This window comes from Vombatus ursinus, unplaced genomic scaffold (assembly GCF_900497805.2).
Source record: "Vombatus ursinus unplaced genomic scaffold, bare-nosed wombat genome assembly UNPS02001287.1, whole genome shotgun sequence".
NCBI lineage: Eukaryota > Metazoa > Chordata > Mammalia > Diprotodontia > Vombatidae > Vombatus > Vombatus ursinus.
The window spans coordinates 1,495,170-1,516,696 of NW_020941065.1; the positions used below are offsets into that span (position 1 = coordinate 1,495,170).

Here is a 21,527-nt window from a genome sequence, read left to right on the forward strand (position 1 = left end):
CCAGGGAGATTCTCTCTGTTGTCCATTGAGTGGGGCTCTGTCCCTGCCCTCTATTTAGTGGTTCCTCTCTTGGTTGACATCTGTCTTTTCATTGGTCAGATTTTGTAGGTAGGTCTACATGATGGACGGTTCTCAGAAAAAAGGTCTGAAGGAACAGAGGCCTCTCCACATTGTTACCCCTCTCCTGGAAAGCTGGAAGCTCTCCATGGCTGCAGGCACCACTGTCTTCCTGAAACTGGAGAATGTCCAGCCCACTGGCTCCTTCAAGATCAGGGGCATAGGACATCTCTGCCAGGAGGTGAGGGACTTTGGTCTGGAGGGTGGGTTCTAAGGTGTCTAGGCAGGAAGAGAGAAGTAAAGATTTTGGGTGAGAAGGGAAAGATGTCTATCCTAAAGGGATCTGGGGAGGGTGTCCATGTGGGTGGGCAGTGGGGAGGTGTTCAGAGCTCCAGCTTTCCTTGATTGGGTTAGACTTTCATCCCAGGGGTGGACATCCCAGTGCCTAGGGATCAGAAAGCTATGTGAGGGTATGGCATGTCTAGGGATCTAGATCATGGTCACTTCTTCCTGCCCAGGAAAGAGTAGAGAGGTCATATTCTTCTAAGTCCTCCAGGTTCTCTCCCCTCTCCCCTGCTAAATGCCACACTATATACTGAGAGGACTTTGGTGTAAATCCCAGCTCCCTCATGTATTCCTTGTGTGACTGGAGAATTCATTTCACCACTCTTGGCCTCAGTTTCTTTAACTATATAATGAGGGAGGTGAGCAAGATGATCTCTAGATTTATGACCATCAGAGTTGGGAGATGTGTTGGTTTGTTTTGCCTGATTTTTTTTCTTTTTCTTTCTTTCTTTCTTGGTTTCTTGTTTTTTTTTGGGTTTTTTTTTGGTACAAGGGGTGGTTCCCTGGGTAAGGGAGTGGGAAGGGCCATATTAAAAAAAGAAGGTGATATAAAAACAAAAGATAGAAATATTTTTTTAAAACAGTGTGTGCATTTGTGTCCTTCATGGGTGTTTATGTTTGTGTGGCTGAAAAAGTCAGTATCTCATACATAAATTCCACATGCTTCCACATCACTGCACATATTTCTTGACAAGTGAGGAGTGCCTCCCTTTCTTCTTTCCACAGGTGGCCAAGAAAGGTTGCAAACACTTTGTGTGTCCCTCAGGTGAGCCCATCCTCCCCACATCCCTGAGTCTTCTTGGGTATCCTAAGAACGAAGGGGTAGGTAGGAAGTGGGGACTTCTACAGTGTCTACAGAACTAGAGTCTGGGGGTGGGAAGGAGTACCTTATAGATTCCCTCTTATTCATTCAGGGGCATAGGATAATAGAACTGGGGAAGGAGAGGTTTGTGGATATTTGGACAACAGGTTGGGGTTGAGATTGAGGGGAAGAGGTTGTGGAAAGGGATTGGAGGTGAGAGGTTTGGAGGAGACACTAGAGGAGACTGATGGAAAGAGATGTTGAGTTGCAGGGAGAATTTGGAAAGAGAAGTTAAGGAAAATCACAAGGTGAACTTAGGTAAGAGAGTGGGGAGTGATATTCATATTTATTTATTATAAATGATTCATAGCAATCCACGTTGTTGTTTATAGTTTGTGATTCTTTTGACAACTCTTTATTCATATATTTTGACCACTAACACTGGAGAATGGCTCTTGGTTTTGTTTCATTTATGTTAGTTCCCTATATATCTTGGTAGTTAGATCCTTATCAGAGATATTTGTTGCAAAGATTTCCCCAACTAATAGCTTCTCTTCTTATTCTAGCTGCATTGATTTTGTTCATGGATTTGAAAACTTTTCAATTTCATGTATATGAAAAGTTCTATTTTAGCTTTTGTCATCGCTCCTCTTCCTTATTTGGTTAAAAATTCTTGGAGAAAGGTCTGAGGGAAGAGTGTAGAAGAAATCTGGAGAGACTGAGTGAAGAGTAGAATGTCAGAGTGGGAAAGGATCTCAGAGGTCATCTCTTCCAATGCATCTCTAGCTAAGCATCCATTCTACCACATACTTATCAAGTGGTAACCACACCTATTTTGAAGACCTCTAGCTATGGACACATCATCACCTCCCAAAGCTACCCATTCTACTTTTGAGCAACTTTTGTTCTCAGAAAGTTTTTCCTTAAGTTGAATGGAAATGTACCTTGCTATAACTTTCTCTCCCTTCTTCTACCTAATTCTGGGACTGAGTAGAATGAATCTAATCCATTTGGAATATGAGGACTGTTTTTTGTTTTTGTTTTTGCCTTTTTTTGTATCTCCAGGGCTTAGAACAGTGCCTAGTATATAGTAGTCACTTAAATGCTTGCTGATTGTTGAATAACTCTTCTACTTGACAGACCTTCAGATATTTGAAAATAGCTATCATCATGCCCTCACTCCACAAATCTATTTTTCCTCAGGCTAAACATTCTCAGTTCCTCCAATTCATTCTCATATGGTATGGTTTCATCCAGTCTGTCAACAGTCTTATCTAACAGCACCCAGAATTGAACAGAAATCCTGCTGATATGGTCTGACCTTGGCAGAGTACAGAGGGAGCATCATATCTCTCCTGCTTTGGATACTTTGACTCTCTTAATGTAGGTTAAGGAAGATTCAGGGGGGTATTTAGAAAAAGGGTTTGATTTCCTCTTCAAATACCTTGACCCCCATGATCTACTCCTCTACCCCACCTCAGCCATACACCATTGAGGTCATACCCTCAATCTTGCCATAACCCACAAATGTGCCACCTCCCTGTTCATGAATTCTGGAATTCCCTTATCTGATCGCAATCTATTGGCTCTCTAACTCTTCCTCTGGCTGTTCTTTGACCGTATTGGGATTTCCAGTTCCTTGAGTTTTCATTCCTAGGCTAATATTCTTACATTAGCGATACTCTTCTCCATTCCCTATCTTGAGCCCTTCAGTGAACTAATTCAATTCAACAATAAACTCTCTTCTTGAGTCATTTACTACCTTTTCATATCACTGATTATGTCCTATCAAACCTCAGCCTTGGATTAGTCCTCACACACAATGTCTTTACACCCATACATGTGGTGTTGAACGAAGGTGGAAAAAAAATCATGCAACTGTATTGTGTTTCCTATCAGTTTATATAAAATTTTCTTTAAATTTGAAAATTAAATGAACTTGACCCTCACTGCTACTAGGCAATCCTTTTATGCCTCTCTAATTATCTCACTATGCCATTCACCATAGTAGCTCTTCTCAAATAGATCATGGCTTCCCCTCCCCCACCTTGCCTGAGAATCTTGCGTCATATTTTACTGAAGAAGAAATGAGGTCATTAGAACTCAAACCTTATCTTCTATGAGAAACCTTTCACTATCTGTTCATTCTCATGTCTCCTTTTGTTGATTATCTTCAATTAATAATATATATACATATATGTGTCTTTTTTGTACAAAATTGTTTGCATGTTACATCTCTTCCATTAGACTGTAAGTTTTTTGAGGGAAGGGATTATCTTTTGCCTTTCTTTGTATCTCCAGTGCTTAGTATAGTGCCTGGAACATGGTAGATGCTTAATAAATGTTTAGGAAGAAGGTGGAAGAGAAATGGGAGGAAGAAAAGGTGGTATAGGAGGAGTTGGGTTCAAACGCTGATTCTTCAACTTACTACTTGTGTGACATTGGGCAAGTCACAGTTTCTCTGGGTTTCAGATTCCTCATTTATAAAGTGAAAGAATTGGACTAAATTATTGAAATACTGTGAGGCTTTGATCCCAGAGTGCTGTGTTGATATCGGGGACAAAACACTGAATACATATGGGCCCCATAGCTCCCTTTTTGAAGACATCTTAACTTCTATGCTCACACCTTTTCTAAAAGAATGTCCTTTACCAAGATGGCAGCTTCCTTCTTGGCCTTCATCTTCTTCTCCCATATTCTCCCTTATTAAGTACATGTAAATGTCAGACTAACTATGTATGACCCCTTAACCCTTTCCTTGTTTCCACAGGGGGAAATGCAGGTGTGGCTGTCGCTTATGCTGCCAGAAAGCTGGGCATTCCAACCACTGTTTTGTTGCCCAAAGGTGCCAACCCAACTTTGCTTGAGAGGCTGGAGAGGGAAGGGGCTGAGGTGCAGATCGTGGGGAAGGTAATGAAAGGCTTCCTGCTGAGCACAGCCCACTGGGAGGTTGGGAGGGCCTGGGGGCAGCTGGGATCTCTCTTACTACCTGTTATCTCCTCAAACTCTTCAGTCTTAGAAGTATAATAATGCTATTTTATTGAGCCTGTGTCTTTATTAATGTAAACCACTTCTGGTGAGGGAACTCCCTCTACCAAAGCAAGTGTACCTGCCTTGTAACTACTGGTCTTAGGGAGTTACCTGGGGGTTCTGAGACAGTGTAAGACTTGTCCAGGGTCACACAGTCTGTATGTGTCAGAGATGGGAATTAAAGCCAGGCCCATCTGACTTGAAGTCCCACTTTCTATCCATTACTTTCTTAGAATTACATTTATTAATACAATCATAACAAATATGATCATTTTAATTAATACTGTAATGATGGCCAACATTTCTACATTTGAAGGAATCCAAAGTGCTTTCCTTCTCTTTTTTCTACCATTTGAGTCCCGTGACAACCAGAGACCAGGTAAATACTACAGTTATTACTATCCTCATTTTACTCTGTTGAGGTGATGGTGTTTTCAAGGGTCCTCAGGAGAGGCCATGCCTTATCCATAATTAATTTTCTCCTAACTTTGCCCAGTCTCTGGTCTTCAGGCTACAAGTGACCCTAGAGGTCATTTTGTCCATCCCTCTGCCTCTAGGTGGGAGAGCACTTCAATCAGTCCAACTACAATGCATCTTTCTGTACCATGTTCTGCCACTGGCCTCTTCTTACTCCTCTTTTATTTGGACCAGGACCTCTTGCCAGGGTCAGATCACACCAAAAGTTCACAGCTAACAGCATCATATTAACCTCTAAACAATACATGGGTAAAAGAGAGATTGTTGAAGTTAGGTGGTGCAGGGGTTAGTGCCCTGGATTTGGAATCAGGAAAATCTGATCTCAAATCCTGCCTCAACCACTTCATAGTTGTGTGACCTTAATTCACTTCTCTGGTTCTTCATCTATGAAATGAAGGGGTTCCTCTAAATGACCGTTTACCTCTAACTCTATGATCCTTAAATCACTGAACCTCTTAAAGCCCTAGTTAACTCACTGAGGTTATAAATTGCAGACTAGTAGCCAATCTTCAATGGTGGATGGAGTTTTCATATGGGAGTCCCTTCATCAAGGAAATTGTAGGTCTGGTTCTCCCTTCAAATATTTTAATTTAGAAGGGGAAAAATTACAGTATCTTTGTCATTGGCTGTAAATTAACATCATTTTAAACCTGCAGGGTTTTTTGATCAAAGAGCCCCCCAAATGCTTGAAGGGGTGAACAAGATAAGAGTTCTCTGAACTAGTGCACTGGGGGTCCACAGTTTACACCCTCCTTGGTCTTTAATGCTTTAAAATTAGAATTCTCTTACCGCAATATGTTTCCCTCCTGTTAATCACCTCCAGTTTCTTTATATTGTTTGTATACAGCTGTTGGGATTAGATTGAGCTCCTAGAAGGCAGGGACCATTTTTGCCTTTCTTTGTATCTCCCATGTTCAATAAATTCAAGGCATTTAGTGAATTCTTATTGACTGGACTATAAGCACCTTGAGGGCAGGAACCAGCTCTAGGATGCTATGTTCAAGACTTCACATACATTATCTTGCCTGAGCCTCACAAATACCCTTTGAGAAAAGTCAAAGAGGTATTAGTAGAAATCTAGAAGGTTCTGTGTTTTCCTTAGCGTTTGGGTGTTGTTGACTGAGTAGATGAGCCCTAGGGAGTTGCATAGGTCCTAGAGAGTGACCTAGGGCTGCCCAGCTAGTGTTAGAGGCAGGATCTGAGCCAACATCTTCTTGAATCCAAGTGTGGCTCTCTATCCATCATTCCATGCTGCCTTTATCCTATTGAATAATTAACTTCTATTGATAATTAATCTATTGAATTAATTAATTCTATTGAATAAATTTAACATGTGGAGAATATTGTTATCCCCATTTTACAGATAAGGAAACTGAGGCTTAGAAAGCTTAAATGTCTGAGAAAGAAAGCTTAGGTTCATGGTTGCATAACTGGTAATCATCAGAGGGAGTTTTAGAACACCCCTCTCCTGACTTCATATCCAGTTCTGTCCCCACTATACCATGAAGCCTTCTATTTTGTCTACAGAGCCTTGAACAGGGCTGAGTGCTGAGTATATGTTGAATAAATATTTCTTGAGCAAATAAGCAAAACATTTGCTGGTTTTTAGTAAGGGTGATTCCAGCCAATTTTTATAAAAAAGTTGGGTACATTTTCCACTGTCCTTTTTGTTTGCTGTTCAATCATTTCAGTCAGGTTTGACTTTTCATGACCCCATTTGGGGTTTTCTTCGCAAAGATAGTGGAGCGTTTTGCCATTTCCTTCTCCAGTTCATTGTGGGGATGAGTAAACTGAGGCAAACAGGGTGAAGTGACTTGCACAGGGTCACACAGCTAGTAAGTGTCTGAGGTCAGATTTGAACTCAGATCTTCCTAACTCCTGATCCAGCCCTCTATCTGCTTTTGCATCACTGTCATTTCCCAGCATCTCTGCTCACTGTTTCCCAGAGGGACACCTTTTTTTTTTTTTAATTGAGAATAGAAAAGAGGAAAATAAACCCCAGTTCAGGAAAACTAACACATGCACCAAATCCAACAGCTAGAGGCAGTGTTCTACACCCATAGTTCTCTTCCTCTGCAAAGAAAGGTAGGAAGCATACTTTCTTATATCTTCCTTAAGGCTAAGATTTGTCATAACTTCATCTGGTTTTGTTGTGGTTGGTTTTTCCTTATTGTCATTCCTTCCATCTGGTTATCTGTTGTTATTGTGTACCTTGTCTGCCTGGATTTGCTCACTTCCCTCTGCATCAGTTCATAGAAGTTTTCTCATACTTCTATGGATTCTTCATGTTCATTACAGTGCAGTAATACTCCATTACATTCATATATTGCAGGATGGTTTAGAAGTGGGAAAAAAAGGCTGCTAAACATATTTCCACTTGTTTTGGACTCTAAGTCAATCTAGTCCAAATTAGGGGAGAAGAGGTGAGAAGAGGCAGATTTGGGACACAGCCTGAATCCCAATGTCCATTGACCATAGGAATCCCTAAGTGACTTTAACCACTGGCTTACAGCCTGGCCCCAGTATTTCCACTAAGATCTTTAGAATCTGAATCCCTGACCCAGACATTACCTTTCCCCCTCTCTCTCCTATATCCCATTAGCACTGATGATATGATCAGGTTATAAGACCCCAGTCCCTGATTACTCCATATCTTTTTTCCCCTTTCTCTGCCTTAGATTCTTAATAAGTACCTTTTAATTCATTGATTAATTCTGTCCATTTTTCTGTAGGTGTGGGATGAAGCCAATCTGAAGGCCCAGGAGATGACCAAAGTGGATGGTTGGGTCAATATTCCCCCCTTTGATAACCCACTGATCTGGTGACTATGAGCCCCTTCCCCTTTCCCAGCTCTTGTCCCTTGAACCTCCAACATTTAGGTCCCTGGATTTATGGTCAGCTCTCATTAGAAACTGATTCACTACTATTCAGATTACATTATGGGGATTTAAACAATTTTCTTCCTTCTTTTTCTTTGTGCAACTTGGTTGTGGGCTGCCAACATTAGAATTGTCCCAGGAAGGGAGAATTGGGCTGGGGCACAGAGCCAGTAACTTGGGCTTCTGAGCACCAGGTTATGTTACTACACAGGTTGGGACAATGGGAAGGGCTCTGGGTTGGGATTTGGGAAATTTGGGTTTTAGTCCTAACTCTGACACAAACTTGTGTGTGACCATGAATGCAGCCTTTGAGCCTGGGTCGCAGTTTTCCTTTTGTTAAATGAGGAGGGATTGCTAAGGTCCCTCTCAGCTCTGATATTCCACATTCTAAGATTCTTCCCAGCCCTGGCATTCTAGAGCTCTTTATTTATCATCATCATCATCATCACTAACATTTTATGGCACTTTAAGATTTGCAAAGTGCTTTACAAACATTTAATCCTAACACCTGAGACTAGGTCCCATTCTTAACCCCATTAGGCTGTAAGCTTCTTGAGAGAAGGGACTGTTTTTCCATTTTGCACCATGCCTTACATAGTGCCTGGTAGCACATAGTAGGTGATTAATAATATGTGCCCAATCAAGCCCATAGTAGGTGCTTCGTAAATTTTTATTGACTAACTGGTTTACAGATGTGGAAACTGAGGCAGAGTGATTTGCCTACAGTCACATTGATAGTAAATACCTGAGGCTGGATTTGAACTCAGGTTTTCCTGACTTCATCAGATATACCCTTCGTTGGGTGGTGGTGATGGTGGTAGTGATGGGGGCCTTCCTCTTCTTGCTCTTGTCTCCAGGGAAGGCCATGGCAGCATAATTCATGAACTCAAGCATACTCTGGGTACCCGGCCTGGTGTCATCATCCTCTCTGTAGGGGGTGGGGGCCTCCTGGCTGGTGTGGTAGCAGGAATGAAGCAGGTGGGCTGGCAGGATGTGCCCATCATCGCCATGGAGACCCGGGGGGCTGACAGCTTTAACCAAGCCATCCAGGCTGGGAGACTTGTCACCTTGCCTGACATTACCAGGTGGGCATTGCTTGACTTTCAAGGGGTTGTGTTGGCCCCAGAAGATCACTTTCCTTCTCTGGGCCTCAGTTTCCTTATCTGTAAAATGAGAGGGTTGGACTAGGTGGCCTCTGGGACCCCTTCCAGTTCCAGATCCTTAAGCATAATTACATACGTATGTCTGTAAAAGAACAGTAAAGGAGCTAGATAATGTCTTAGGTCTCTTCAAAGGACCACAGTAGTGGGATCTCAGAGACCACCCAGCCCAACCATCTCATTTTACAGTGGAGGCCTGAGTGACTTGCCTAAGGTCACACAGCTAATAAGAGGCAGAGCTGGGCTTTGAACACCCCCTCCCAGGTCCTTGGTCTCTTTATTAAACACAACCCCCTTTCCACTGTGGCACACTTTCTATGATCTGTGAGCTGTGTCTTTCTCACATGTGGGATTTGATTTCTCCAGGATCTCCCATTAGAATTCACTGTTTCTTTCTCCTCCCAGCATAGCAAAATGTCTGGGTGCCAAGACAGTGGCTGCCCGGGCACTGGAGTGTGCCCATGAGTGCCAGATCATCTCGGAGGTGGTAGACGACGTGGAAGCCATCGAGGCCGTTGAACGCTTCCTTGGTGAGTGCTGTAGGAAGGTTAGCCTTGCCTGTAGACAAACTGGGTGGTCACTGAAAACAGCCCTCTAATCTCACAGTATTTCCCTGAAATTTCACCCCAGAGCTGGCATTCCACTATTATCCCTTGACCCCTTGAGTTTGGTCTTGCCTTCTCCATATTTGTCCTTCATCCCTGAGTGGGGATGAGTTCCCTAACTTTTCCAAATGATATCTCATTTGATCCTTGTAACCTCTCTGCCCTGGGAGGCAGGTGATAATAGCACTCATTTTACAGAAGAGGAAACTGAGTTCAACAGAGTGACATTGCCTTGTCCAGGGTCTCATGGCTAGTTAGTGTCCATGGTAGGATTTGAACTCAGGTCGCCCTAACTCTGGGTTTGGTGCTGTATCCACTGCACCGCCTAGCTACCAGCATGGGTCATGGCATAAGGAACTACTGAGGACCCATAGAACACAGTGGTAACTTGTGCTGAGTCCTGACTGGCTCTTGGTATCTCTCTGTCTCCCTATTTCATTGTCCTGTCTTCCTGCATCCCTGGCCTTGTCCTTCCTGCTGGCCACAGATGATGAGAGGATGCTAGTGGAACCAGCCTGTGGGGCTGCACTAGCTGCCATCTATTCAGGCTGCCTGGGCCGGCTCCAGGCTGAGGGCCGCCTCAGCGCCTCACTGGGCTCCATCGTGGTCATCGTGTGTGGTGGGAACAACATTGATCGGGCTGAGCTGAGGGACCTCCAAACCAGGCTGGGGAGGAGCTGAGTGGCCCTGCCCTGGGAGGCTCTACTTGGGTACGTAAGCCAGGCCATGGGGTATCAAGGGAGGGGGAGGTAGCCTTGAGAGGCCTGAGAAATGGTGTTTTCCTTTCAGGATTAAACTCTCCATCAGACTTCTTGATGCTGAAATGATGCTCTCAGCAAGTGCCTCTGGAGAAAGTGACATTTGTAGCCCTGCCCTCCTCCTGGAAGCCTTCCCTGATTACTCCCATCCTTAGTATTTCTCTCTTGTCAATTTTCTTCTTGGTCTCCCCAACTAGACTGTAAGCGGGCATGTGCCTTGTATTTTTGTGTCAACCTGGTCATAGCAGATATTCAAAAAAATTTTGTTATTTGAATTGAGTTCATAGATTCTTTGAACCTCAGGACTAGAAAGGACCTTAGAGATCATCAGGTCCAACTACCCATTTTACGGAGGAGGAAAGTGAGTCCCTCCTTTACTGAAAAACCTTCAGTGATTGCCTATTGTATATCTAATGAAGTGTGATTCTTCAATTATTTTCAGTCCTGTCTCTTTGTGACCCCATTTGGGATTTTCTTGGCAGAGATACTAGAGTGGTTTGCCATTTCCTTCTCCAGCTCATTTTATGGATGAGGAAACTGAGGCATACAGAGTGAAGTGCCTTATCCAGGGTCACACAGCTAATATCTGAGGCGAGATTTGAACTCAGGGAGATGAGTCGTCCTAACTCCAGGGCCAGCACTCTGTCCGCTGCATCACCTAGCTGCCCTCACCCCATAAAGTATATCCTCTCAAGTCTGGCATTCAGATCCTCTGTAGTTTAGCTACAATCTACCTGTATAGTTTTATCTCAATAACCCCCATTTCTTATATTCTCCTTCTGGTCAAACTGGGCTAGCCCCTGTCCTCCATTCTAGTCTCCATTTCTCAGATCTCTGGGCCTTTGATCTTATCAGCCCCCACTCCTGGAATAGACTCCCTCACCCTTGTCTGTGGAAGTTCCTACTTTTCTTCATGGTCCAGTTCAGATAGTATTTCCCTTCATGAATATGGGGTCAAAACACCTCACCCATACTCTCATCATGAATGTAATGAATCATGAATCATGAATCTTCTCACATTTCTCCTAGTCCTCTCCCCTTATCTTATTCTTCCTGGTGCCAGAGCATCATAGGACTTAGGTGTTAAAGCCCTTTGAGATTACCTGGTCCAAAGATCCCATTTTGCTGATGGGAAAGTAGAGGGGAAGTGACGTGCACGTGGGATACCCTGACTCCAAATCCTACACTCTTTACACCACATTAAGATCATACCCTACAGGGACTGCTGCAAAGAATGGAGGAGGTTTATTCTGGAGAAAAGAAGACTCAGGAGTGATGTGATAACTGTCTTCAACTTTCAGAAGAACCAGAAGAGCATAGACAAGTTCTCTTTGGTTCTAAAGGACAGGACCAGGAGTACCTGGTGCCTGGCCCACAGCAGGTGCTTGATAAGTCCCTGATTGCTTGATAAAGTGTAAAGAGGTCAATTTTGGATTGATTTCAGGGGAGAAAAGCTTCCTGCCAAATGAGAGCTGGAATGTGGAATGGACTGTCTTCAGGTCAGTGGGTAATCCCTCCTTGGAGGTTTTCAGGCAGAGGATTGGATGATCACTTGCCATAGTCGGTAGTTAATAAATAATTGTGGATGAGTTGGTTGATTATTGTGTGTTTTATAGAGGGGAGTCCTTTTCTGTTTTTGGGTGGACTAGATGGCCATGAAACTCCCTAGATGGAGTGGGTTCCTCCTTCTTGGAGGCCTTCAGGCAGAGGTTGGGTTTGCCATGGTAAGTGATTTATAGATATTTGTGGATTAATTGTTTGATCTTTGGGTATTTTATAGAGGGGGGTTCTTTTCTTCTATTGGCAGGACTAAATCGCCATGGAGCTCCCTTCCAAGTCACTGTCTGTGATTCTCTGACCTTCCCATGTCTTGTTTTATACGATTGTCCTTCCCCTCTCTATGTCCCCTAGTCAGGCTGGGTTCACCTCTCTTGATTCTCTTATCCAGAGCACGGACAGCTGAGAGGTCAGAAAAGGACTATACGGTTCTTTAGGGCAGTGGCTGTTTGTGTCTATCTTTCACCAAAAATGAGGCTCCTTACACAGTAGTTGCCTAACTAATGCTTGCTGTGTTGAGGAATACCACTTGGCCAAGGTCCCCCAGATTGCTAACGATGAAGCAAGAAACCCTGACCCTTGGACTTGTACACCAGGCTGTCAGAAGCAGTCTGTGGTCATGACCATTGTATAAAGGGGCCTGCTCTTGAGGGTCCCTCTCAGCCTGGCTGAGAGATCATCAGTGTTCTCCAGAGCTGGCTTTTTTGGTTACTCAGGAATAGACAAGCCCAGGTTGTTTTTGGAAGCTTTATGAAAAATAGCATCTCAGTGCCACATGGCGACAGTAAAGTGTTTTTCATGCAGATGAACCCACAGATGGATGAAGAGGAATATTTTCTGGTTTCTGCATTGAAATATATTCTTTCTCTGTGGTATGCATCTTTTCTGACCCCCCCCCCCGTTAATTTTCAGCCCCAACCCTAGAAGAGTGGGGAGAAATGAGCTGAGTCAGAGCTCTGCATAAGGGCTATTCTGAAGAGCCATCTCAGAATCACAAAAACCATGAGTTGGAAGACGCCATAGACACCAATTCCCTTAGACCCACAGCATCACAGAATTAGATTTGGAAGGGACTTTAGGAGACACTGAGTTCAACCTCCTCTTTTTACAGATGAAGAAGCTCAAGTTCAGAGAGGTGCAGGCACTTGCCCAAGGTCACACAGGAAATGAGTGGTAAAGCTGGCAAGAGGTTCTGGCTACGGGTTCAAATACCTCCAGATGGGTTTCTTCACTTCTTAGTGCCTCATTTTTCCCTCCTCCCCTAATCAGGGCAATCTTTTGTCAAGTTGGACAGATGACAGATAAAACTGCCTTAGTTTTATCAACTGTAAAATGGGTATTAAAATAGCACCTACCTCCCAGGGTCGTTGTGAGGATCAAAATGACATAATATTTGTAAGGTGCTTAGTACAGCAGCTGACAACAGTAGCTGACTAATAAATGTTTATTCCCTTACCTTTCCCTTATTCCTATTAAATTCCATCTGTTAGATTTGACCCAATATTCTAAGATGCCATGACCTGTTTGGACTTTTACTCTTTGCCCCAGGATGTTAACTGCTTCCTAGTCTCATTTCATGTACAAATTGGACAATCAACCAATCAACAAACATTTATTGTTGATGTTTGGTTATTGTGTCTAACTCTTTGTGACCCCATTTCGGGGTTTTCTTGACAAAAATACTAGAGTGGTTTGCTGTTTCCTTCGCTAGCTCAATTCACAGATGAGGAACAGAGACAAACAGGGTGAAGTGACTCACCCAGGGTAACACAGTTTGTAAGTGTCTAAGGCCACATTTGAACTCAGGAAGATGAATTCTAAGACCAGTGTCCTATCTACTTTGACACTTAACTGCACCTACCATTGCCAGGTAGTATGTTGGGGGCTGGGGAGACAAAGTGACCTCAAAGAGCTTACAATCTATTACATCCTATAGATATAGAAATGTGCAAATGATGATGGTGATGGTGGTGGTGGTGGTGGTGATGATAACTAGCATTTATGTAGTGCTTTAAAGTTTGCTTTATAAATATTTGATTTTATCATCAGAACAGCCCTGAGAAGTAGATGTTGTTATTATCCCCATTTTACAGGTAAGTAAACTAAATGAGATCAAAATGACCAGCTTAGGGCCACACAGCTGGTGAGTATCTGACCCTGTGTTTGAAATCGTCTTCCTGACTCAGGTCCAGAGCTGTGCCTCCTAGCTGCTCTATGTAAATATATGCAATACCTAATAAATACAAGATAATTTTGGATGGGAGGTATTAGCAGCTGGAAGAATCAGGAAAAGGTTCATGTAGGAGGTGATGTTTGAGTTGAACTTTGGAGGAAACTAGAATTCTGTGCATGTATGCCTTTATCCAAGTCACTGATGGAATAGCACCATAGACAGATCCCTGGCATGCTCCACTAGGGACCTTCTTTCAAGCTGTTGTTGAATCTTTTATTGTGATTCTTTGGGTCCAACTATTCAACCAATTACAAATCCACCTGACTGGATCTTTAATTAGCCCAAATCTCTTCATTTTGTCTACAAGAATAATATAAGAATTTTTGTCAAATACTTTGCTAAAAGTCTAGGAAAAGTATCATCTACAACATTCTTCATCTCTGTCTAGTATTCCTGCCAGAAAAAGAAATAAAATCAACCCTATGTGCCCTATTCTTGGCAAAGCCATGATGGTTCTCTGTCATGATTGCTTCTTGCTCCAGGTGTTCCCTGGTCATTTCTTAGATAATATAACCTAAAATCTTGGTGAGAATTGAAATTAAATTTATTGCAACTTGTAGATATTATTCTTTGCCCTCTTTTGGAAAATCAGGGCCATGTTTAGTATTTTTCTCAGTTCCCAAGGAGAGGCAATTAGATGGTGCTATAATGCATAGAGCTTGGGCCAGGAGACAGGAAGACTTGAGTTCAAATCCAGCCTCAGACACTTACTAGGTATGTGATCCTGGACAAGTCACAACTCCATTTGCCTCAGTTTCCTAATTTGTAAAATGAGCTGGAAAAGGAAATGGCAATCTACTCCAGTATCTTTGCCAAGAAAATGGACTCACAAAGAATTGGTCATGACTGAAAAAGACTAAACAAATCCCATCATACCTTTCTTACTCTCCATGATTGTTATTGGTGCAACAATCCTAGCTACCCTTTTTGTCAGTACTTGGCCAAGTCCTTTATCTGGGCCTGATACTTTGAACTAATCAAGGGCAGTTGGTACCACCTTATCCATCACTTACTTACCTAATGATGCTACTGCCCTTCTCCTTCAAAAGCTTAGTGGTTCCCCTTTGCTTACCAGATACCCATAGAAGCAAATCTTTGACTCTGGCATTCAAGGCTTTTGTCAATCTGGAGTTCTGTGTTCAATTCTGAGTTTCAGCAAGATATGGATCAACTGGAGAGCATGAAGGATATTGAAGGCCCTTGAGTCTACATCAAGTGAAGATTGCTTGAAGGCACTGGGAACATTTTGCCTGGAGGATAGAAGATCAAAGGGTGATATGATGACTGTCTTCAAGCACTTGAAGGGACTCTCATGGAAGAGGGAGTAGCCTTATTCTTAACTTATTCTTAATTCTTATTATAAAACTGATTACCTTTGCCAGTCCTTTACCTTCCCCCAAACCCCAAAGAATAAAACAAATGTTTGAAAAATGAATAGGAAACTTTCAGCTTTTAGGAAGCAAAGCAAAAGTAGGGACCATCACCACAGTCTTGGGTGGGAAAGATATTATTCCTGGCATAGATGAGCAAGCTGAGCTTCAGAGACAGGAGGTGAGTGGACAAGGTCACACAGCTAGGTAATGGAAGGTGGGGACAAGAACCCAGGTTGGCTATCTCTGGGTCCTTTGCTTCTCCTGAATATTGCCCAGGACTACCCTCTCTGGTCAATTTCCATGTAGAACTGGAGGCCTTTGTTTGTCAAGGTCTTTTTAAATTTATTCACGATGAAATTCATTTAATATCTCTAATGGCACAAAGTAATAATAATATTTATCCCAATAATACCTAGCATTTATATATCACTTTAAGGTTTCCAAACTCATTTGTTAACTCGTTTGATCTTCACAACAATCTGAGAGGTGGATGCTATTGTCATTTCTGTTTTACCGATGAGAAACCTATTTTATAGATGAGGCAAACAGAAGCTAGGAAGTGTCTGAGGCTGGATTTGAACTCAGGTCTTCTTTACCCAAAACCCAGAACTCAAATAAGGGAGGAGTCCTAGTTCACCAAAAAAAAAAAAAAAAAAATGCAGGCCCTGAAGGCATTACATCTTGCTGTCAATCCTGTCTTTGCCACTAGGCATCTGTGGGACCTTGGGTCCCACCAATATGTGCTCTATGGTTTTCTTCTAGAAAAGAGAGAGGGTCAACAGTAGTTGGTCTTTCTTACTTTCAAATAAGGTGAGAGAAAAATCAAGAGAGAGTGGGGTGAATTCTTACCTACTGAATGAGTGTCCTGAGGAACATGGAGGGTGGGGAGCACATAAGGAAAGGAAAAGAGTATGAGACATAGACCTTGACATGGTCACCGGGGCCCATTATATTTAATATACAAGCTACTGATGAATCCCTGGTTTGACTCAGCAAAGCAGAAGAGTCATCAAACTTTCTGTTTGGGAAGGATCTTAGAACATGGAATGTCATTACAGAACAGGGCCTTAGAATAGAGGCTATCTGGTTACATAGAACCAAGTGTACCCAAACTTATTAAGATGTTTATCTTTAGTAGCTTTTTTGGGAGGGGGGATCATTATAGCCCGATGCCTTGTACCTCATGTATGTTGTTGTTCAGTTGTTTCAGTCATGTTTGACTCTCCTTGACCCCATTTGGGATTTTCTTGGCAAAGATACCAGAGTGGTTTGCCATTTCCTTCTCCAACTCATTTTACAGATGAGGAAACGGGGGCAAACAGGGTGAAGTGACTTGCCCACAGTCACACAGCCAGTGAGTGTCTGAGGCTGGATTTGGGTCTAGCTGACTGCAGGCCCAGCACTCTATCCATTGCACCACTTAGACCCTCAGTATTTGCAGATTTGATTGGGTGCTGCCTTCATTCACTAATATCACTGTTTCCTATCTTCATTATATTGGTCTCATGTATATGAATGTGTCTGCATAGTGCTTTATGCTTCACAAAAATGTTTTTCTCACAACAAACAACTGCATGAAATAGATGATGATAATGGTTAAAACAAAAAGAATAGAGGCTGTCAGAGCTAGAAGAGATTTCAGAATAGAGAATGTCCAAGCTGGGAATTGGCCTCTCCCAACTCTGACATTCCTGTTCTGAGGCCCCTCCCAGCTCTGACATTCTTATATTCCAAGGTTCCTCCCAGCTCTGACATCCCGTGTTTCTATGCCTTCTCCTCCAGTTCCAAGGTCCCAGGGTTCTTGTGATTCCCCTTTTAGCACCTCCCTCTCTTAGCTGTGCAGTGACTTCATCTCACCCTGCTTATCCAGGGCTCTCCATGTAGCTAGAAAGTACCCTGAACCACCCTTCACTCCCCACCTCCCAGCCAAACTTCTCTTCCTTATTTCCTACTAATATTCCCAGAGGAGAGGATATGCTAAAATCATCCACACTAAACATGAATAATTACATTCATATGATGCTTAATACCCTCACAACAATCCTATTAATTAGGTACTATTATTGTCCCCATTTTACAGATAAGGAAATTGAGGTTGACAGATCTTGCATAGGGTCATTGGTGTCTGAGGCAGAATCTGAACTCAGCTCTTCCTGATTTCAGGTCCAGCACACTCTCCACTATACTACCCAATGGCCTTCCCCAGGGGAGGGCTATGCTTTTTGACAGAGGAGCTGGGAGATGGAAAGGTCTTAACTTAAAGGAATGACATTCTAATGGTGGATCTTGGGGCACTGGATAGTCAGTGGGAGAACAGTTTTGGGGTAGGGATTTCCCTGGCACCTACCAGATTATATCAGGCTGTCCCCTAGAGCTTTTATGCATAAGATTGGTGTTGGTGCTAGTCTGTCTTAGGGTAATTGGGGTATCTCCAAGCACATGGTCACACTGTTGGGTCATTTCTTTTGGACCCTTTGTGGACCTCCTTCTCCTTCCTCTGATGACACTTCCTTCATCTCCCTCCAAAGGGCCCAGGGTAATGCCTGCTCCTGCCGTCTCTGGTGCCTCCCCATCTCCTTGCCCCTTCCCTTCTCACTGTCTTGCACAGGTGTCCAATGCCGTGGTTCTCAAATGACCCTGAAGGCTGAGCACTGTCCATCTTGAGGTAAACGGTGGTGCCTGCCACCTTGGACAGTGCCAGGCTGTCCCTGATGGGGGTCTTCACATGCAGAGGCTGCTGAGACATGGTCACTGCAGTGGGGGAGAGAAAGGTGAGGGGAGGGGCAGCTAGGTGGTACAGTGGATAGAGCACTGTCCCCGGAGTCAGGAGGACCTGAGTTCAAATCCAGGCTCAGACACATAACACTTACTAGCTGTGTGACCCTGGGCAAGTCACTTAACCCCATTGCTTAACAAAAAGAAAGAAAAAAAAAATAAAGGTGAAGGGCCAGGCAGAAGAAACCTTTCTGACCTGGACAAACCAATGGAATCCCAGATTAGAGGCCATCTAGTACAACTCCCTGATTATATAGGAGAGGAAGCTCAGACTCCCAGATGTCCAGTGACTCTGTCAAGGGCACAGAGCTGGTCAGTAGCAGAGCTAGGTTTCAAACTCTGCTTGGAGACCTCCAGGGAGGGGGTCCTGTCCCCTTCCAAGGTGGCATACCTCAGTTTAGGTCGGTTCTAATTGTAAGGGAGTTGGCTGATTGTCCAGACTTAAGAAAGGATTGGAGAATAATGTTAATACTGCAGATTCCACTTTAAAGTGGATGATTAATTATTTATAATTATTAATTAATAATTAGGGAGAGAGTGCTGCTATGAAATATTTACCAGTATAACCCTTCTTTTGAGAGACTTGGGCTAGGAGAACTGTCCCTCTCCAGGACTCAGTTTCCTCTTCTGGAAAATGGAAAGGATGAATGCCTGGAAGGATGCTGGCTTGTAACATGGTGAGGATAAAGGAGACAATGAAAGTAGGACTATTTTTGGAGACAGAGACACAGAGAAGGATACCAGGGCCCCCAATTTCCTTGTAAACTGAGAACTCAGGAGAATCCCTGTTTTGCTGCTCTAGATCAGGGGCTACCTCCAGAGGATCCAGAGTCAGAGGATCTGGGTTCGAATCCCAGCTCTGCCACTTCCTGCCTCTGGGGCCTTGGGAAGGTTGTTTACTCTTTCTGGGTTTCAGTTTTCTCATCTATAGTGTGATAAGATTGGACTAGATGACTCATGCAGACCCTTCCAGAGCTAAATCTATGAGTCTAAATCCCTCCCTCTTTCCCTCCCCATATCCATGATCCATCAGGAAAAATGTTAGATTTTGATTTGGAAAACCTGAGTTCAAATCTTGCCTCTGTTACTGGAGGGAAGTCATTTTATCTCTGTGGGTCTCAATTTTCTCATCTGTAAAATGGAGGGGGATGAGCAGACTAGAGGACTTCTAATGCTCCTTCCAGCTCTAAATCTAAAATCTTATGACCTCCAGGCATGGGGCCCTTCCCAGGCAGACAGTTTTGACCTGGGGCAAATCACTTAATTTCCATCTGCCTCAGTTTCTTCTTCTGTAAAATGGGCCTAATAACAGCATCTACCTCAAAGAGTTGTTGTGAGGATCAAATGAGGCAGTAGTTGTTAAGGAGCTTATCACACAGTAGGTACTTAATAAATGCTTGTTTCTTTCCTTGGACCTTAGTTGGCCTAAAGTGGGAGGAGGATGTTGGTGTTAATACCACCTAAGCAGCCTCTGTATTTGGTGAGGAAGGTGAAAGGTAGAAGATGTTGTGTCTCCTCTGCCATCTCCCTCCTCCATCAAACCAGGCTATCCTCCTTTTGGATGCTGGGGTCAGGGGAAATAGAAGGAGGAGGATCCAGGACTTTAGAGGGTTTTAAGTCTGCAGTGTCTGGGGATGGGTGGGGAGGGGTGTCCTAGAGCCCTTGACCTTCTGGATTTTCTAGGGAATTCTCTCCTTAGGAGAGCCAATAACTTATTTCTCCATTCCATTCCAGAACTGTCATGCCCTGACCCATGGACCTCCAGGCTGGGCTGAGGGAGATTGTCTGTGCTTGCCTGCCAGGGGTAGGGGTCATCCATGTACTTTCTTGGAAGTGGCATGGATCTGGAAGGAGGTGGTGGGAAGCCTATGGTGGGCAAACCCTGTCCTGCTCTGTGGCACTCCCTCTGGCCTGCTGCTGGTCTGTGACTCACGAGGGCCCCTGGACTAGAGAGACAGTTTCATCCTAATGTGATTTCTGTTATACTATGGAAGTTTTCCTGGAAATTCTTCCATTAATAGGGCTGGATTTACCTTGGTCCTGAGGAAGGAGCACCAGGCTTAGGTTCTCATCACTAACAGCTGTGTTTTCTGAGCCTCGGTTTCCTCATTTGTAAGATGAAGGGGCTTGACATTCATCTGAATGAATTGTTACTCAACCAGGCACCTACTATTGTGCTAGGGATATAAAGAAAAACACAGGGGGGTAGAGCCAAGATGGCAGAGGGAAAGCAGTGACTTGCTAGAGCTATCCCCCAAACCCCTCCAAATACCTATAAAAAATGGCTCTAAACAAATTCTAAAGCAGCAGAAACCACAAAAAAAACAGAGTAAAACAAATTTCCAGCCCAAGACAACCTGGATGGTTGATTGGAAAGGTATATCGCACCAGGCTGGGAGAGGAGCGTAGTTTGGCATGGGTTCGCAGGCCGCAGCGACCCTGGAGCACGCCTCAGAGGACTGAATTGCAGGCAGATGTGGCGGTTTCCAGACTTCTCAACCTACAAATGCCAAAGACAACTTAGAAGGTCAGTGGGAAAAGTCTGTGACTGTGATGAGAGAAGAAGTTACGTCTCAGCCTCACGTCCCAAGTGCAGGCCGCGGCTGCCTCCTGAGCTTCTGGCCCACAGACTGAGGGGGAATCGAGTGGCTGATCAGAGGGGGATTGCAGGGATCTCTTTGCCAGGGCCGAGGCAGGAATCTCTTGCTTTGTCCGTGCTTGGATCTGGGTCATAGTTCTGAGGGGCGGTCCTGGGATGAGGAAGAGCGCTGGCGTAGTGGAGCTTGTTGTGGCAGTGGAGAGGAAATACCTCGCCCCTTATCATACCACCTTGGAAGAACTGAAAATTTACAGGTCCCTAGAAGTACCTCTGAAAACAGCTGTACAAACCCCCGAAGCTTGGGACAGTACATCCTCCACAGTGGAAACAGACTCTTACCTTAACAAAGAGCTTAAAACTCAAGTAATTGGCCGGGATCATGAGCAAGCAGTGCAAAAAGAGTCAGACTATGTTATCTTACTTTGGTGACAAAGAAGATCAAAACATACAACCAGAAGAAGAAAACAAAGTCAAAGCTCCTACATCCAAAACTTCCGAGAAAAATATGAATCAGTCCCAGGCCTTGGAAGAGCTCAAAAGGGATTTTGAGAAGCAAGTAAGAGAAGTAGAGGAAAAACTGGGAAGAGAAATGAGAGTGGTGCAAGAAAATCATGAAAAGTAAGTTAACAGCTTCCTAAAGGAGACCCAAAAAAATACTGAAGAAAATAACACCTTAAAAAATAGCTTAAACCAAATGGCAAAAGAGGTCCAAAAAGCCAATTAAGAGAAGAATGCCCTAAAGAGCAAAATTGGCCAAATGGAAAAGGAAGTCCAAAAGCTTATTGAAGAAAATACTTCCTCAAAAATTAGAATGGAGAAATTGGAAGCTAGTGACTTTATGAGAAATCAAGACACTGTAAAACAAATCCAAAAGTAT

The 21,527-nt window shown here is 43.6% G+C and overlaps 1 protein-coding gene across 3 annotated transcripts; it reads left to right on the forward strand.

The window, feature by feature from the left end:
• The first annotated feature begins 88 nt into the window (after positions 1–88).
• On the forward strand, positions 89–11,694 carry SDSL (serine dehydratase like). 3 transcript variants are annotated; one of them, XM_027864716.1, is made up of 8 exons: positions 89–298; positions 1,129–1,168; positions 3,975–4,114; positions 7,444–7,532; positions 8,448–8,675; positions 9,156–9,280; positions 9,843–10,065; positions 11,558–11,694. In XM_027864716.1, the coding sequence occupies exons 1-7, from the start codon at positions 119–121 to the stop codon at positions 10,034–10,036; spliced, it is 996 nt and encodes a 331-aa protein (XP_027720517.1). In that variant the 5' UTR covers positions 89–118; the 3' UTR covers positions 10,037–10,065; positions 11,558–11,694. The 3 variants fall into 3 exon arrangements, with proteins under 3 accessions (XP_027720517.1, XP_027720512.1, XP_027720525.1); XM_027864711.1 differs by lacking the exon at positions 11,558–11,694 and adding an exon at positions 10,145–10,388; XM_027864724.1 differs by lacking the exon at positions 11,558–11,694 and adding an exon at positions 10,163–10,388.
• Positions 11,695–21,527: the final 9,833 nt, after the last annotated feature.

Bases quoted from the DNA above. Each gene is read 5' to 3' on its own strand.
- SDSL (XM_027864716.1), top strand. From the start codon at position 119: ATGATGGACGGTTCTCAGAAAAAAGGTCTGAAGGAACAGAGGCCTCTC. The intron at 299-1,128 runs GTGAGGGACTTT...TTCTTTCCACAG, and splicing joins TAGGACATCTCTGCCAGGAG to GTGGCCAAGAAAGGTTGCAA. The intron at 9,281-9,842 runs GTGAGTGCTGTA...TGCTGGCCACAG, and splicing joins GGCCGTTGAACGCTTCCTTG to ATGATGAGAGGATGCTAGTG.